Consider the following 19,651-nt stretch of genomic DNA (forward strand, 5'->3'; position numbering starts at 1 on the left):
GATTCCAGACCCTGAGGTTGCTAGCTTGAGCATGGGTTCATCGGGTTTGAGCAAAGCTCACCAGCTTGGGCCCAAGGTAGCTGGCTTGAACAAGGGGTCACTTGCTCTGCTGTAGCCCCACGGTCAAAGCACATATGAGAAAGCAATCAGTGAACAACTAAAGTGCTGCAACGAAAAAAATTGATGCTTCTCATCTCTCTCCATTCCTGTCTGTCCCTATCTATCCCTCTCTCTGACTCTGTCTCTGTCAAAGAAAAAAAAAATCAATAAAATAAAATAGTATCGACCAAGGAGGCATGTCTTTAATAATTTAAGTAATAACTGTTAAATTATTGTAGGCTTATGCATTTAATTTTTTTTTATGCTTCCAAGATGATTGTTGCCAGCTCATCAGAAAATGGACAAGTGCTTCGTGTAATTCCATCCACCCAGACAGGAATGGCACAAGTGATTGTACCTCAGGGGCAGCTTGTGGGTATGAATAGTCCTCAGGGTGAGTAATAATGGGACATAAAGGATTTTAGAATGTTTTAAAGAAAAAATGTGTATTTAGGAAAATCACCTCCTGAAAGTCAGTGCTAAAATTTATTTCTTTCGGTAAGATTGTGAACTGAACAATTAGAAAAAGTTTCTTAGTCCAAATAAATTTCAAGTTCGTTTTTCAACTCCTGTCTAGGTTAGCTGTCAGTTTGGAATTCTATGAAGCTGGTTGACTCTTGCTTCCTTCCAAATGATCAGTGAGCATAAAATAAATTCTTCTTAGTTATAACAACAGTAATAATAACAACAACATAACAAGAATATAGTGCTAATAGCTACTGGAGAAGATTTTACCATTTATGTTTTTATCTTTGTTAGTCATGTGACCTTACTTTTTTTAAATGATTCTTTTTTGTCTCTGCTATTTTCCTCTTTCCTTTGTTCCTTCAGATTAAGAAAGGAGACTCATATTCCCAGTTTCTTTTTATTTTGCTTTTTCCTTTACCTATTTAATAATATCACTAGTCTCTTCCTATTGCTTCCACATCTGTTTGAATCTCTTTTCTGACATCATCGCTGCACTACTTTGTCGTTTGTTCATAATTAATGATTTAGGGTAGATATTTTTACCTTAGTGTTATGATTCTTTGTCTTTGTTAACAGTCACTGAATGTTAGAAAAAAATATAGTTTGAAGAAAATATTGTAAACATGGTATACAAACAAAATGACTCAGTTTTACATTCTCCTTTTATACTGAGAAACTCTTGATATTTATAACAATTATTTCTACCCCTCTTATATCGTAGATGTTCAATGTAAGTTCTGAAAACTTAATTAGAGAATTTTAGTAGCTAGTATTTAATTGGAAAGTAAACAAGTTTATCAGAGATATTCTCAATAAAGCATTGTAAGTTTGTTATCTTTAGCTTCAGAACATATCCTCCCTTTCTTACTTCAAATATGTAAATTCAAGTTAGTTACATTCTTATGGTCTTGTTCAAGATATTGATGTTGCTTTATTCTTGTTATTGTGATTAAGATGCCTCTGAAGAGGAGAAACCCAGCCACAGAAACTTGCCAACTGTAAGAGTGGATGCTCTACCAGACAATAACAGTAGTTATGTTCTTCATCCACAAGCATCCCACACGTTGCCCAAAAAGACAGTGACCAGGTGAGTCAGTGGAAAAGAGGAACTCACCTTTTGATATCACCATGGAGATACTTTTTATTAAAATTATTACATCTCATGCTAGATGACTATAGAAAAGATCAGAAATCCAGGAAATAGAGAGTAAACCACCATCAAATATATCTTTTTTGGGGGTAATATTCTTCTGAAGTGAGAAGTGGGGAGGCAGAGAGACAGACTCCTACATGCACCTGACTGGCATCCACCCGGCATGCCCACTAGGGGGCGATGCTCTGCCCATCTGGGCCATTGCTCCATTGCAACCAGAGCCGTTCTAGCGCCTGAGGTGGAGAACCAGGGAGAGATCCTCAGCGCCTGAGTAACTTTGCTCCAATGGAGCCTCGGCTATGGGAGGGGTAGAGAGAGAGAGAAAGGAGAGGGAGAGAGGTGGAGAAGCAGATGGGAGCTTCTCCTGTGTTCCCTGACTGGGAATCGAACCCAGGACATCCACATGCCAGGCCAACACTCTACCGCTGAGCCAACTGGCCGGGGCCTAAATATATCTTTATTTTAATGGCATCTTGGCAACAAGGAGGGTACTCCTAGAAGGTACAGACATCCAGCTGCTTCTTTTCCTCAGTGACACTTGCCTGTGAACACCTGACACTAATTGAGTTTTTATAATAAATATTCATTCTTATTCCTAAAATTTTAAATGGTCTCATCACATTTTTATGTATTTAGCATTTGTTATTCCTCTGTGGTAAAGTGTTTAAAATGTGTTTTGTTAACATCTATTTTAACGTTTATTTTTGCCTTAAAATAACACTGTATAAAAATTTAGGGAAATACATATGTGGATTTTGTATTATTAATATTTTTTTAATTTTTCTATGATTTAAAAAAAATTTTTTTTACAGACAGAGAGAGAGAAGGATAGATAGGGACAGACAGACAGGAGCGGAGAGAGATGAGAAGCATCAATCATCAGTTTGTTGCGACACCTTAGTTGTTCATTGATTGCTTTCTCATTGGTGCCTTGACCGTGGGCCTTCAGCAGACTGAGTAACTCCTTGCTCGAGCCAGCGACCTTGGGTCCAAACTGGTGAGCTTTGCTCAAACCAGATGAGCCTGCGTTGAAGCCGACGACCTCGGGGTCTCGAACCTGGGTCCTCTGCATCCCAGTTCGGTGCTCTATCCACTGTGCCACTGCCTGGTCAGGCTGTTCTATGAAAATATTTTTAAGTTAACACAATACTTATGATCTTTATAGTCTTAGAACCTGACATATCATCCTAATCTTAACAAGTCACCTATAGATGTTTTATTGGCTCATTTTTTGATAAATGAAAATAATTATATGAGTATAAAATAAGCTTTTAGAGAGAGATACAAAATGCTGCCCTGGCCGGTTGGCTCAGCGGTAGAGCGTTGGCCTAGCGTGCGGAGGACCCGGGTTCGATTCCCGGCCAGGGCACACAGGAGAAGCGCCCATTTGCTTCTCCACCCCTCCCCCTCTCCTTCCTCTCTGTCTCTCTCTTCCCCTCCCGCAGCCAGGGCTCCATTGGAGCAAAGATGGCCCGGGCGCTGGGGATGGCTCTGTGGCCTCTGCCTCAGGCACTAGAGTGGCTCTGGTCGTAACATGGCGATGCCCAGGATGGGCAGAGCATCGCCCCCTGGTGGGCAGAGCATCGCCCCTGGTGGGCGTGCCGGGTGGATCCCGGTCGGGCGCATGCGGGAGTCTGTCTGACTGTCTCTCCCTGTTTCCAAGCTTCAGAAAAATGAAAAAAAAAAAAAAATGCTTGAATTTGTTGGAAGTATATATACTTAGAAGAATAAACCTTTGCATTAGCAGTTACTAAAATAGTCACAATTAAAGAAAATTATAATTAATACACCCATCAGATCAATCTGTCATTATTACAGTTTCTTATTGGGCAACCCCAATATTTTGTCTTTGACATTGACTAAGAGAATAGAGCAGCTGAATGCCATGTGTATGTGTGTATAACTTGTAATATATATTTATATGTATTGCTTCCCAGTCCCAGAATGCTTGAAGAACCATTACTGGCTCCTCTCCAACCACTTTCTTCTAACACACCTCTATGGGCCTGCCGTCTTAGGAGCTGTCAGGTGAGTTAAAAATAATCCTTACCTAAATTCACTTGATGAACTACAATTCATCCCAAAATGTCCACTTTTGAATACAACTAACAGAGGCTGCATCTGTAATATTTTGTTAAGGTTTATACTAAATCTGATCTCATCTATTCTTCTATTTGTTAGATTGTAAGTTCCGTTGAAGAGAGGATGATATAAATCTCACTTAGCTATCATTTCTTCCCTTGTCTTCCATAAACATTGCCATCATGTTTTTCTTTTTATCTTTTGACGATTCCTTCTCTTTTCTTTGCTAGAGCTTAGTTATTTTCATATTCTCAGTAGATATTCTTTAATGTTCACCTTATTTTATTTCTCTACATTTTATTTCTTGGAGGGCTTATCAACTTTGTTAACCCTCTATCACTTTTATAAAAACAATTCCCCAAACTAGATCACTAGTTCTTTCTTTTTTTTTTTTCTTTTTTGTATTTTTCTGAAGTGAGAAGCAGGGAGGCAAGACATAGACTCCCACATGTGCCCAGTCGGGATCCACCCAGCAAGCCCACTAGGGGGCGATGCTCTGCCCATCTGAGGCATTGCTCCATTGCAACCAGAGCCATTCTAGCGCCTGAGGCAGAGGCCAGGGAGCCATCCTCAGTGTTCGGGCCAACTTTGCTCCAATGGAGCCTTGGCTGTGGGAGGGGGAGAGGAAGACAGAGAGAAAGGAGAGGGGGAAGGGTAGAGAAGCAGATGGGCGCTTCTCCTGTGTGCCCTGGCTGGGAATTGAACCTGGGACTCCTGCACGCCAGGCTGATGCTCTACCACTGAGCCAACTGGCCAGGGCCCACCAGTTTTTTCTTTTTTTTTTTTTTTTTTTTTATTATATATATATTTTTTATTATTATTATTTATTCATTTTAGAGAGGAGAGGGAGAGACAGAGAGAGAGAAGGGGGGAGGAGCTGGAAGCATCAACTCCCATATGTGCCTTGACCAGGCAAGCCCAGGGTTCGAACCGGCAACCTCAGCATTTCCAGGTCGACGCTTTATCCCACTGCGCCACCACAGGTCAGGCCCACCAGTTTTTTCTTTTTAAAAATAATTTTTACTGAATTTACTGCAGTGACATTGGTTAATAAAATGTTATAGGTTTCAGATGTACAGTTCTATAATTCATCATCTATTTTTGTGTTGTGTGTTTATCACCCCAAGTCAAGTCTCCTTCCCTCACTATTTATCTCCCCTTTACGCTTTTCTGTCTCCCCTCCACCTCCCTAGCCCTCCAGTTATCATACTGTTGTCTGTGTTGATGAGTTTTTTTTCTTTGTTTAATCCCTTTATCATTTTCACCTAGCCCCTCAAACACTAACCTCTGACAGCTGTTCTCTGTATCTATGTGTCTGTTTCTATGTTGTTTATTAGATTCCACATTTAAGTGAAATCACAGTACTTGTCTTTCTCTGAATGGCTTATTTCACTTAGCATAATGACCTCTAGGTAAGTCTATGCTGTTGTAAAGGGTAAGATTTCATTCTTTTTTATGGCCAAGTAGTATTCCTTTGTGTAAATATATCACAGCTTTTTTATCTACTCATCTACTAATGGGTGCTTGGGCTGCTTCTAAATTTGACTATTGTAAATAACACTGCAATGAACAGGGGTGCATATATTCTTTCAAATCAGTGTTTTGGGTTTGTTTGGATATATTCCCAAAAGTGGAATCACTGAGTCATAAGGCAGTTTCATTTTTGATTTTTTGAGGTAATTCCACACTGCTTTCCACAGTGGCTCCACCAATCTGCATTCCCACCAACAGTGCACAAAGGTTCCCTTTTCTCCATATCTTTGCCAGCACTTGTTTTTTGATTTATTGATGATAGCCATTCTGACAGGTGTGAGATGATATTTTATAGTGGTTTTAATTTGTAATTTTTTGATGATTAGTGACATTGAGCATCTTTTCATATGTATATTGGCCATCTGTATATTTTCTTTGGAGAAGTGTTTATTTAGGTACTTTGCCCTTTTCTTTTTTCAGAGACAGAGAGAGAGTCAGAGAGAGGGATAGACAGGGACAGACAGACAGGAACGGAGAGATGAGAAGCATCAATCATTAGTTTTTCATTGCGCATTGCAACACCTTAGTTGTTCATTGATTGCTTTCTCATATGTACCTTGACCGCAGGCCTTCAGCAGACCAAGTTACCCCTTGCTCGAGCCAGCAACCTTGGGCTCAAGCTGGTGAGCTTTTGCTCAAACCAGATGACCCCGTGCTCAAGCTGGCGACCTCGGGGTTCCGAACCTGGGTCCTCTACATCCCAGTCCGATGCTCTATCCACTGTGCCACCGCCTGGTCAGGCACTTTGCCCATTTTTTAATTCGATTGTTTTTTGGTGTGGAGTTTCATAAGTTCTTTATAAATTTTTATTATTAACCTCTTGTCAGATGTATCATTGGTAAATGTGTTCTCCCATAAAGTATGTTGTCATTTCATATTGTTGATGGTTTCCTTTGCTGTGAAAAAATGTTTTAGTTTGATGTAGTTCCATTTACTTTTTTCCCTTGCCTGAGGTGATATATCAGAAAAAATGTTGCTACAAGAAATGTCTTGAGCCTGACCAAGCGGTAGCGCAGTGGATAGAGTGCCGGACTGGGATGCGGAGGACCCAGGTTCAAGACCCCAAGGTTGCCAGCTTGAGCGCAGGCTTATCTGGTTTGAGCAAAAGCCCACCAGCTTGAACCCAAGGTTGCTGGCTCCAGCAAGGGGCTACTCAGTCTGCTGAAGGCCCACGGTCAAGGCACATATGAGAAAGCAATCAATGAACAACTAAGGTGTTGCGACGCGCAATGAAAAACTAATGATTGATGCTTCTCATCTCTCTCCGTTCCTGTCTGTCTGTCCCTGTCTATCCCTCTCTCTGACTCACTCTCTGTCTCTGTAAAAAATAAAATAAAATAAATAAACCGTGAAAGTTTTAGAAAAAAAAGAAAAAAGAAATGTCTTGAGATTTTACTGCCTACGTTTTCTTATAGGATTTTTATGGTTTCAAGTCTAACATTTAAGTCTTTAATCCATTTTGAATTTATTTTTTTTGTATGGTATAAGAAGGTGGTCTTGTTTCATTTTTTTTTTGTATGTATCTTTCCAATTTTCCCAACAGCATTTATTGAATGTTCTTACCTCCTTTTTCAAATATTCATGAGTATAAAGGTGTTGGTTTATTTCTGAGTTCTCTATTCTGTCCCATTAATCAATACATCTGTTTTTATACCAGTACCATTGCTCTTTTGATTACTATGACCTTGTAGTATAGTTTGATATCAGGTAGCAATATTTCTCTCATCTTTTTGAAAGAGACAAGAACGGAGAAAGATGAGAAGCATCAGCTTGTAGTTGCATCAACTTTTGTTGTTCATTTATTCCTTTCTCATATGTGCCTTGACAGGGGGTTTGGGTACTCAAGCCAAGTCAGTGACCTTGGGCTTCAAGCCAGCAACCTTTGGGCTCAAGCCAGCACCCTTGGGATCATGTTGATGATCCTGCACTCAAGCTGGTAACCCAGAGCTCAAGCTGGTGCCCTTGGAGTTTCGAACCTGGAACCTCACATTCTGGGTCAACACCATATCTACTGCACCACCACCAGTTAGGTTCACTTTTTCTTATTTCTTAAGATTGCTGTGTGTATTTGATGTCTTTTGTGGTTCCATATAAATTTTTGGAATATTTGTTCTAGTTCTGTGAAATATGCCATTGGTATCTTGATAGGAATTGCATTGAATCTGTACATTGCTTTGGGTAATTTGGACATTTTAATGATATTAATCTTCCTTTCCTTTCCATGAACACAGTATATGCTTCCATTTATTTATATATCTTTGATTTCTTTGTATTATATCTTTAATATCTAGTATATTATAATTTTTCGAGTACAAGTCTTTTACATCCTTGGTTAAATTTATTACTAGGTATTTTATTTTTTTATGCAATTATAAATGGGACTGATTTCTTAATTTCCCTTTCTGATAGTTCATTATTTGTGTATAAAAATCCATCTGATTTCTGGATATTTATTTTGTATCCTACTACTTTACTGAATTAGTTTATCAGTTTTAGTAGTTTTTTGGTGGAATTTTTAGCGTTCTCTATACAGTATAATGTCATCTGCAAATAATGATAGATTTATTGTCTTGAAATTGATTATACAAGTAGTAACAGCCTTTCCTCTAATCTCTTTCAGTCTTCCATTGCTAGTCTTTTCTGTGTATTTTTCTAAAACTACTTGTTTTTAAGTATCAATTTTATTGTGATTTCTCACTAACCAATAAATTCAGTGCTATTTTTTCCACATCATTTATCCACTGTAGCTAGCTTTTAAGGTCTTGAATAATCTGGTATCACCCTATCTTGTCCTATTTTATTTCCTATTTTTCTTCAACTTATCTTTCATTCTTAGCCTAGTCAATCTTCCTTTACCTCTGTCTTCATTTATTTTTATCTCTACTTCCTAATACATTATTTTTCTTCTGCTTGCCTTTCTAATTATTTTTCAAATCCCAATGCAAGTTCTATATATCTTTTCTGTAAATAATCAAATGATTATTTTAACTTTTACTTATTTATTTCTTTAAATTCTTTGGTATTTATTATCATTATTCTTAATTATTTACTAGTTTGGGTTGTTCATTATTACACAACATTTAGACTACTTTTTGAGGGAAAGGGACCATGTTCTGTATAAACCATGCATGGCAATAAGTATTTAACTCTTAAAATGTTTCATTATATTCTACACATCTTGAAATATGGGAAGGAAAAACATTACTATTTAATATTTTGAGGAATTTTCTAATTATAAAGTCTAATGATGCAATGTATTGCATTTGTTAGGACATTATCACTGTTGATGCTTTTCTAAGTTATATGAATATATAGTAACATTTTTCCCTATATAAATATATATATTTTATTAAGTAAGAGGCAAGGAAGCAAAGAGACAGACTCCCACATATGCCCCGACTGGGATCCACTTGGTAAGCCCCTTATGGGGCAGTGCTCTGCTCATGGGGCCATTGCTCTGTTGCTTGGCATCCGAGCTATTTTAGTGCCTGAGGCAGGCCATGGTGACATCCTCAGTGCCCAGGAGTCAGCTAGCTCGAATGAGCCATGCTTATGGGAGAGGGAGAAAGAGAGAGAGAAAGGGGAAGGAGAGGAGAAGCAGATGGTCGTTTCTCCTGTGTACCCTGAACAGGAATCAAACCTAGAACTTCCATACGCTGGGCTGACACTCTACCGTTGAGCCACCTGGCTCAACTATATTTAGTTATATAACAGGGCTCCCTATATTTTGCTTCCCATGTGTGCCTTGACCAGGATCAAACCCACAACCTTGTCATTTTCGAGCAACGCTCTAACCGACTGAGCTAACTGGCCAAGGCCAACAACAGTATTTTAATACCTTCCTTTTGTTAAATGTATCCTTGCAAGATGAAATATTTCATCTAATGGGAAGGAACAAGATCACTATTCCCACAACTTTGCTCTTATTTCCTCTAAGGGGGGAAACATACATGGCCTCAACTCTAGGTCTCTATGCATTTCAGTGTAAGAAATCACAGTTACCAGATTTTCTCTGTTGGTGTAAAAAGCTTCTCTAGATGAAGGATAATCACATGGTTGTGGGTAAATAGTGTCTATTTACATGATAAGAATGTAAGATAGCTTATAAAAATACTTAAAGATAATCTATACAATACATGCTCTTGGGATAATTGGACAGATACATGCAAGAAATGGAAACAAGGCCACCCCTTAAACCAGTAGTGGGTGGGATTCAGCCAGTTCACACAGGTTTGGTAGAATCAGTACCTAATTTTTTGTTGAGTTCAGTGAAACGGTTGTTAAAATGGCACTTGTAATCAGGGTTCTCTCTAAGGTGGGAGCCTGGGCAGCTGCTCACTGTGGAAATCACAAATTTACATTCCCTTACTCTTTTTTTTTTTGTTTATTTTTCTACAGAGACAGAGAGTGAGTCAGAGAGAGGGATAGACAGGGACAGACAGACAGGAACGGAGAGAGATGAGAAACATCAATCATCAGTTTTTCATTGCGACACCTTAGTTGTTCATTGATTGCTTTCTCATATGTGCCTTGACCGCGGGCCTTCAGCAGTCTGAGTAACCCCTTGCTGGAGCCAGCGACCTTGGGTTCAAGCTGGTGGGCTTTTTGCTCTAACCAGATGAGCCCGCGCTCAAGCTGGCGACCTTGGGGTCTTGAACCTGGGTCCTCTGCATCCCAGTCTGAGGCTCTATCCACTGCGCCACCGCCTGGTCAGGCTCCTTACTCTTTTTAACATTTATCTGCACAACAGCATATTCTAAGCACCCGTAGTAATGTTCATTCTGTCCACAGGTGAAAAAAATTGCAAGTGAGGATGCCAATCAAGAAGCAATATGGAAATATCTTAAATAACAGTTTTATTATTTTTATCAGATATTATTTAATATTTTTTCATTAATATTTAAAAACTCTTATAATCTAGTCTTTTGTATCACTTTTATTTAACTATTAAAGTATGAAATAATAAATTACCTTTTGGTATATATATTTTTTATACCTAAAATGGTCATTAGGGCAGAGTACCAGTTGTTAAATTATTTGAATCCCACAACTGCCTTCAACCATACACAAAAATAAACTAAAAATGAAATAAAGACTAAAATGTAAGAGTTGAAACCATAAAACACCTAGAAGAAAATATAGGCAGTAAAATCTTGGACTTTTTTTTGGTAATATTATTCTTTTTTTGTGACAGAGAGAGAGGGACAGATAGGGACAGACAGAAAGGGAGAGAGATGAAAAGCATCTCTTTCCCTTAGTTGTGGCTCCTTAGTTGTTCATAGACTTTTCTCATATGTGCCTTGACCAGGGAGCTATAGCAGAGGGAATGACTCCTTGCTCAATCCAGTGACCTTGGGCTCAAGCCAGTGACTTTGTGTTCAAGTCAGTGACCATGGGGTCATGTTCATGATCCCATGCTCAAGCCAGCAACCCTGCGCACAAGTGGATGACATCAGGGTTTTGAACCTGTGTCCTCTGCGTCCCAGCCCAATGCTCTATCCACTGTGCCACTGCCTGGTCAGGCTGGTAATATTTTTTCTGGTATATCTCCTTGGGAAAGGGAAATACAAAAAAAGTAATAAACAATGGGATTACATCCACCTAAAAAGTTTTTGTACAGCAAAAGAAATCATCAACAAAATAGAAAGATAACCAATCAACAAATAGAAAGTGCTCATCATTAGAGGAGTGTATAAAAAGGTGGTTATGCCTGACCAGGTGGTGGCGCAGTGGATAGAGCATCGGACTGGGATGTGGAAGGACCCAGGTTAGAGACCCCAAGGTCACCAGCTTTAGCGCCGGCTCGAGCAAGGGGTTACTTGTCTGCTGAAGGCCTGCAGTCAAGGCACATATGAGAAAGCTATCAATGAACAACTAAGGTCTCGCAACGAAGAATTGATGATTGATGCTTCTCATCTCTCTCTGTTCCTATCTGTCTGTCCCTGTCTATCCCTCTCTCTGACTCTCTCTCTGTCCCTATTAAAAAAAAAAAATATATATATATATTTATTTATTTATTTATTTATTTATATATAAAAAGTGGTTGTGCGGCCCTGGCCAGTTGGCTCAGGGGTAGAGTGTCAGCCCAGTGTGTGGTAGTCCTGGGTTCAATTCCTGGCACACAGGAAAAGCGCCCATCTACTTCTCCATCCTTCCCCCTCTCCTTTCTCTTTATCTCTCTCTTCCCCACCTGCAGCCGAGGCTCTATTGGAGCAAAGCTGGCCTGGGCACTGAGGATGGCTCCATGGCCTCCACCTCAGGTGCTAGAATGGCTCCGGTTGCAGCAGAGCAACGCCCCAGATGGGCAGAGCATCGCCCCCTGGTGGGCATGCTAGGTGGATCCCAGTAGGGCGCATGCAAGAATCTGTATGTCTGCCCCACCCTCTTCTCACTTCGGAAAAATACAAAAAAAAAAGTGGTTGTGCATATATGTATACAAATGAAATATTTTTGTCCATAAAAAAGAATGAAATCTTATCATTTGCAATAGCATGGGTGAACCTAGAGGGTATTATGCTAAGTGAAACAAGTCAGTCAGAGAAAGACAAAAATCATATGACTTCACTTATATGTATAATCTAAAGAACAATATAAATGAACAAACAAAACAAAAACACTCATAAATACAGAGAACAGACGGTGTTTGCCAGAGGGAAGGGAGCTTGGGGACTGGGTAAAAATAGTGAAGAGATTGGGAAGTACAGATTGGTAGTTATAAAATAGTCATGGGGATGTAAAGTACAGCATGGGAAATATAATCAATAGTACTGTAATAACTATGTATGGTGCCGGTTGGGTACCAGAAATATCAGGGGGAACATACGTATTATAAAGTATGTAATTGTCTAACCACTATGCTGTATACCTGATACTAATATAAAATAATATTGAATAGGAACTGTAATTGTGAAAATTTTTAATTTAAAAGAAAATAATACTTAAAATATATTACAAAGGTGGAAATTAAAAGTAGCACTAAAGAATAAAGAAAAACAAGAATGGAACCATAAAATAGAAGTAAGAAGTATGTATCTTAATGGACTATGTGTGTATGTATGTCTCTGAGACATATTTATACGTACTTGTCTATAATCTAAGCATCTACATTCAAAAGTGGAAACCCTGTTAATTAGTAAATTCTTTGTGTATTAAATAAAAATAATTATGCTAATTTCCATTAGCTTTAAAAAACCCTTTACCTATTTTTGGTACTAAGTTCAGACAGTAATTTCTCTCTGAGAAGGCTCTTCATGAAAAGAATCTTAATATAATGAACAAATTCTTTGACATCATTTTTATATGGGATACATCACAATTTTCATAGGTTTTTGAGTAGATTCCTGGCATCATATCAAAATCAGTTTTAGTAAAGAAGCTCCACAAGGGACCAGTATATTGTGGCTAGTTTTATGCTGATTTGGTTAGATACAGATGTAGAATTTTAAATATCTGGGAGAATGGGTACATGATGTATTCTTCAAGCTGTCTTCCCTAAATATTATTTGTCTCAAACCAAGACTTTGATGAACTCATTGTGGCAGAGTTTGGCATCCTCTAAAGCAGGGATCTCAAACTCGTGGCCCGCAGGCCACATGTGGCCCGCTGAACAATTTCGTGCAGCCCGCAGACTAATCCACGAAGTTCAAAATATTTTGGATAAAATTAAGTAAGCCTAGGGGCCTACTTGTATTTTTCATTTCTCTAGCATCCTAGCTAGATATTAGCTTAGTTAACAGCAGTTGTGATGCGAACTAGAGTTTCTGGTCGTTTTGTGACACTGAGTAAACTGCATGTACGATTGTGCTTGTTGTACTGATTTTTTTTTGTTTTCAACTGCAGTGAGAAAAGTGTTGCGTAACAGTTGCCTTTTGTAGACCTAGTGCGGCCCGCCGAACGGCTGTGATCTTGCTCTGCGGCCCACATGCTGAGTTGAGTTTGAGACCCCTGCTCTAAAGAATACCTAGACAATATCTATTTGATGAAGCTGATTGAATTCAACTCAGATCCACTGGTTGTAATAGACCATTGATCGGACGGGAGAAAGGACATTCTCTTTTGAAGGCTGATGAGTCTCATTTTGGACAATCACCTCATTAAGTTTTTTGTACCATGAAACATACATGGTAGTAATTCTGTTATTTAATTTTTACTATATGCAGAAAATTGGAGATTCATACCGGGGCTACTGTGTAAGTGAGACTGAATTAGAAAGTGTTTTAACAGTTCACAAGCAGCAAACACAGAGTGTTTGGGGGACCCGCCAATCTCCAAGCCCAGCCAAGCCAGCTACACGTTTGATGTGGAAATCCCAGTATGTCCCATATGATGGAATTCCATTTGTCAATGCAGGTACTTTCTAAAATAAATATTTTAAAAGGTTCAGCATTAGCCATGATCCATTGTGAAATTGTGGTTTTCCTAAGGTGATACATTTTCATTTTTGAAGGTGATAACTAAATGTTAATGGATAAAAATATATATTTAACTAAGAAGAAAACATAATAAATATAACCATTTTTATGTTGTAAAACTGCATTTTAATGTATTAAATAAATCATGATTTCTTTAGATATTATGCTGAAAATAGAAAATAAAAATATTGAAGTTCCAGGTAGACCTATTTAATACAAGTCAAACAATAAGCAATTTCATTATTTAAAATATATGTATCTCTTGGGTTTTGTTTTTTCACCCAATCCACATATTCTCTCCATCTCTCTCTTGATTTGTTTTGTGGTACATATTTGTGTCCATTTTATATACCTTATAACTCTAGAGTTGCTATATAAATTCTGCATACAATCAGGAGTTATTATATAGAATTTTGATATAAAGGTTCTCAAGCATCAGGTGTATTTATATACAATATTCTCAGACACTAGTGTTTACTAAGCAGAAGAGTTTCAAACAATTCCCAAAGATTCACCCTAGGACTAGTCAGACCCCTCAGAGCCTAAAAATAAGTGATGATTTATTTCAGGACTATGCTGGTACTGATTCAGCTGTAAGAGTCGTAGCTTTATCCTGGACCTCTGAGGGTAAAGAGAAATACTTAGAGGAACATAAAATAAATGTAACTTCTTCTGCCCAGGTTTACCAGTATTCTATAAAAGAAATGCAACATCTTCATCTTCTTAATCCTCTTCTTAACTCTTCTTAAGCAGCCACTACATAAATTTGGTGTGTATCTTTCCAGTCTGTTTTTATACTTTGTCATACATGTTTTTATTTATAATAATATATTTTATTGTTTTGGATATTTTAAAAATATACATGTAATGCTGGTGGTTGAGGCCAGGCAGATTCGCAATGAATTCGGGCAGACAGTAGAGGAACTGTGGAGCCGGAAAGTGTCGGGCTGTACCTGTTGATTGGAGGCTCGTAGAGCCAGGCGAGCAAGTAAACAAAGGAATATAGCTTTTCACAATGGAAGGCAAGGGATCAGGAAAACTGACCTCAAAGTGGCAGGTGAGAGAATCAGGGAACCGCACCTCGAAGTGGCGGGAGAGCGATCTGTGAGAATCGCCACTGAGGGAAAGCACCCATAGCTTTTCATAGGGACACACACATGGCTTTCTGGCACATGCTCATGCACTAATCGTGCAAAGTGCTGTGGCCAGGAAACCAGAGAGCAAGCCTAACACAGTTGTTTTCCCCACATTATATAAGTAGTAAACTATGATGTTACTATGTAAATTTTTCATTCATCCTTATTTTTGAAATCTATCCATATTGATACTTACAGATCCAGTTAACTCAATTTAATTATTATATAACAGTCCAGCATATTACTGAACCACAATTATTTTTCTATAAGCAATCATTTATGTTGTCTTCAACTTTTCAATTTTACAAAGAATGCTATAGTCAGACTTCTACAGTATACATTTTCTGTTGAAAAGATGTAGTTATTCTAGTGTATCTGTGTTAAAAGTGAAATTACTGAGTTGTGAATAATGCCCATTTTATCTTTACAAGATTCTCCGAAATTGTTCAGTAAAGTGGTTGGACAGGTTTAAAAATCCCTTCTTTAAATTTTTTTTGGCCATATGTATTTTAGAAGTCTGAAGTTTTAGACTGTAACAATGTAATATTACAAAATACTTCTAGCATGTATTCTATAGCATGTGATCATGTTATTACACATGATCAAACAGTAATATTTACTGGGTAGTCACAGTAATGAATAAATCAAGACTATAAATAGCCTTATAAAGTTCAAGTCAGGTTTTGCAGGTAAATGAGTTCCAAAAAACTTTGTTCTTTTTGAGCTCTTTAGATTCAGAAATTTCCATGAAGAATTGATGATGGTACCAATTTTTGTCCTTTCAGTACTGTATGAAAATTTCTTTTTCCCACATTTACTCTATGCCTTAGCAATTGTCATTCCTTTAAAAAGTCTTATGAAAATTCTCATATGTATATCAAAGGAGAGGTAATAATATATGAAATCCCATGATTCTACATATCCATCATCCAGCTTCAACAATACATACTAAAACATATGTCTCTAAAAGATAAGGTCTCTCTCTCTTTTTATATATACATATATAATGAGAATCCCATTATCACATTTTAAAAGAATTACCAGTAATTTCTTTTTAAAATTCACTTTAGAGTGAGAAGAAGGGGGAGAGAGAGAGAGAGACATCAATTTGTTGTTTCAGTTATTTATGCATTTATTGGTTAATTCTTGTACATACCCTAACGGGGGATAGAACCCACAACTTTGACATATCAGGATGATGCTCTAACCAACTGAACTACGCAGCTGAGGCCAACAGTAATTTCTTTTTTTTTCTTTTTAACAGTAATTTCTTAATGTCTTAGAATGTCCAATGTTCATATTCCTCCACTTGGCTCATAATTCTTTTTTCATAGATTTGTCCAAATTCACAGATTATATTCGGTTAATATATCTCTTAAATTTCATCTAAAATGTTCTGTTCTATTTTCTTCCAGATAGTTTGTTCTGTGGAGTTCGCCATATTTTAGATTTTGCTGGTTCAGTCTTTGTAGTATAATTTAACATGTTCTTTTAACTCCTGTACTTCCTGTAAACTGTTAGATCTAGAGAGGTTTGACTAAATGAAGACTCAATCTTCTTAAAAGTATTTTGCAAGAATACTTCTGTATAGTTCTTATTTTTCTTTTTTCTTTTATTTGGAAGGAAGGGAAATAGTGAGACAGACTCCTGCATGTGCCCCAACTGGGATCAACCTGGCAACCCATCTAGGGTCAATGCTTGAATCAACCAAGCTATTTTTAGTGCCTGATGCTGACACTTGGACCAACCGAGCTATTCTCAGCCACCAGGGTCACAAGTCACTAGCTGCAGAAGGGAACAGGGAATGGGAGGGGGATAGAAGCAGATGGTTGCTTTTCCTGTGTGCCCTGACTGGAAATTGAACCCAGGATGTCCATAAACCAGGCTGACACTATATCCACTGAACCACCAGCCAGGGCCCTGTGTAGTTCTTATTGATACCTATGTGTAATACCATTTAGTGATGTTAAATTAAGATCAATCAGTGGAATCAGTTGTTTAGAGTATTGTCAAATTTTTTTATTTTGCCATTCTGAAGAATGTAAGTTAGTATTTTACTGTTTTCAATTTGTATTTCCCGTATTTCCCTCTTCTTTTTTTTTTTTTTTTTTTTTTTTTTTTTCATTTTTCTGAAGCTGGAAACAGGGAGAGACAGTCAGACAGACTCCCGCATGCGCCCGACCGGGATCCACCCGGCACGCCCACCAGGGGCGACGCTCTGCCCACCAGGGGGCGATGCTCTGCCCATCCTGGGCGTCGCCATGTTGCGACCAGAGCCACTCTAGCGCCTGAGGCAGAGGCCACAGAGCCAACCCCAGCGCCCGGGCCATCTTTGCTCCAATGGAGCCTCGGCTGCGGGAGGGGAGGAGAGAGACAGAGAGGAAAGCGCGGTGGAGGGGTGGAGAAGCAAATGGGCGCTTCTCCTGTGTGCCCTGGCCGGAATCGAACCCGGGTCCTCCGCACGCTAGGCCGACGCCGTATTTCCCTCTTTTCTAGTGAAGTTGAACATCTTTTTATTTGTTCATTTAATATCATTTTTTCTTTCTTAATTGCCTATTCATAGTCTTTGCTCATTTTTCTGTTTGCATCTTTATTTTAAAAAATTTTGTTTTTTATAGTCTGCATATTAATATTTTGTTATGTGTATTATAAAATGTAGTTTTTCAAACTATTAATTTTACCTTTATTTACAGTGTCTTATATCTAAGTTTTACATTTTAATATTATCTTTATTAACATTTGAATTTATGATTTGTATTTTTGGTTTTATATTTTAGAAGTTTGCTCTCCCTTAGAATAGGATATTCAACTTAAAATTTTAAACTGTATAATTTTTATATTTACTTATTTGTATTATCTATTGCTATGTAACGCATTACTCCAAATTTGGTGACTGAAAACAACAAACAGTTATTACCTCCCAGTTACTGTGAGTCAGGAATCCAGGAGCAGCTTAGCACGGTGGTTCTGCCTCAGGACCTTCACAAGACAGCAGTTAAGGTATGGGCTGGAGCTGCAGTCATCTCATGGCTTGACTAGGGTGGTCGGCTTCCATGCCCACTCATGTGCCTGTTTGCAGACCTTCTTCCTTGCCACATGGGCCTCTGCACAGATCTGCCACACTACATGACAGCCGATATTTCCCAGAGAGCAATTCAACAAGAGCAAGAGGGTACCCAAGATAGAAGTCACAGACTTTTTTATAACCTAATATCAAAAATGACATCCTGTCAATTCAGCTATATTCAGTAGAAGTAAGTTAATAAGTCCAGCCCATGTGCAAGGGAAGGGAATTACACAAAGACATGTACTAGGAGGTAAGATCACTGGGGGCATCTTAGTGACTTATTATCACATTATTCTAACAGTCCACATATAAAAAAGGAAATAAAAAATTTTAATGACATTAATATTAACAAATGTAGCATGTGGTTATTTCTATTTATAAAATGGTAAATTTTATTAAAATTATATGTATGTAAATACCAGTTGACATTCAGTAAATGTGGTATTTAACTCATTTTCTTAACATATATAATATGGTTTGCTAAATAATACAATCAACTTTTAAATTTATTTATACATTTTAGTAAGACTTATTGCTGTTTTATTTCCTTAAAGTTGTGTAACGAAAAGAGAGCTTTTGACATTGCCACCACTATGTTATTTTTAATCTGGTATCCAGAACAGATGGATAATTGAATATCAATAGTTGGTTTTGACTCACAGGGAGTAGAGCCGTGGTAATGGAGTGTCAGTACGGACCAAGGAGAAAAGGCTTCCAGTTAAAAAAAATCATTGAGCAGGAAAGCAGGCCTTGTCAGCTCTATAAAGCCACTTGTCCAGCCCGGTAAGCATTTTTTCTTTTATTCCTTTCTTATTAAGTACTTATTTTTGAATAGCTAATATGCACTTTGCAAAGTTTAAGCAGCTTCAAAAAATATACAGTGAAGTCTGAGTTTCTTCTTACTTTTGCTCCCTGTGTCCCTTTCTAAGGCAGCAGTTCTTGCCAGTTTCCTGAGTAACCTTCCAAAGATATTCTGTGTATATGAATATATATATATTCCTTCATAAATCATGCTATATCTTTATATATTCTTTACACTCATAAATGTTGAAAATCTTAGTAAAGTTTACTAATATGTTCTTTTCTTAAAGTTAGGTAGTCATGTACCTTCTTTCCTATTATGAATCCATATTGCTTTGTTTTCCTTCTGAATGCTCATTGTGATTGTTTACTGTATAGCTGTTACGCTTTATACTAGTTTGAATATAATGGCGTATACTATATAGTACACTTTGCTTTTATTATTCCAAATAAATCTCAAAGCTGCCATATCTGTAATTTAAAAGCACTGGTTATTCCTTAAATTTTTTTTAAATTTATTTTTTAAATTGAGATATAATTAGCATATAACATATTGGTTTTGTGGTTCCTTTTTAATATTTATACAATGGTCTATTAATAGATGAATTATCTTTTATTTAATTAGACTTGTAATGATGGACTCTGAAAAGTATTCTTTATTATTATATACAAAGCTGCAGTTAATAATATTGTACCTGTTTATACACTTGTGCAAGTATACTAGTAGAATAAATTCCTTGAAATGAAATTGCTAGGGCAAACGTTATATTCTTTTAAAATGTTGACAGGTATTATCAAGTTTATTTTTAGAGAGATTTTAGCAATTATATTCATAGCAGCAACATATGAGACCAACATAGTAAGTTTTAGATAGAATAGGACAACAGAATTATTATTGCTC

The 19,651-nt window shown here is 37.6% G+C and overlaps 1 protein-coding gene across 1 annotated transcript in view; it reads left to right on the forward strand.

The window, feature by feature from the left end:
* Positions 1-19,651, forward strand: part of CARF (calcium responsive transcription factor) — a 63,051-nt gene that overhangs the window by 24,357 nt on the left and 19,043 nt on the right. The window contains 5 exon segments of the mRNA XM_066279153.1: positions 373-493; positions 1,522-1,654; positions 3,658-3,748; positions 13,495-13,684; positions 18,612-18,732. Coding sequence (XP_066135250.1) covers positions 373-493; positions 1,522-1,654; positions 3,658-3,748; positions 13,495-13,684; positions 18,612-18,732 — 656 coding nt within the window.

Source organism: Saccopteryx bilineata, chromosome 5 (assembly GCF_036850765.1).
Source record: "Saccopteryx bilineata isolate mSacBil1 chromosome 5, mSacBil1_pri_phased_curated, whole genome shotgun sequence".
Taxonomy (NCBI): domain Eukaryota; kingdom Metazoa; phylum Chordata; class Mammalia; order Chiroptera; family Emballonuridae; genus Saccopteryx; species Saccopteryx bilineata.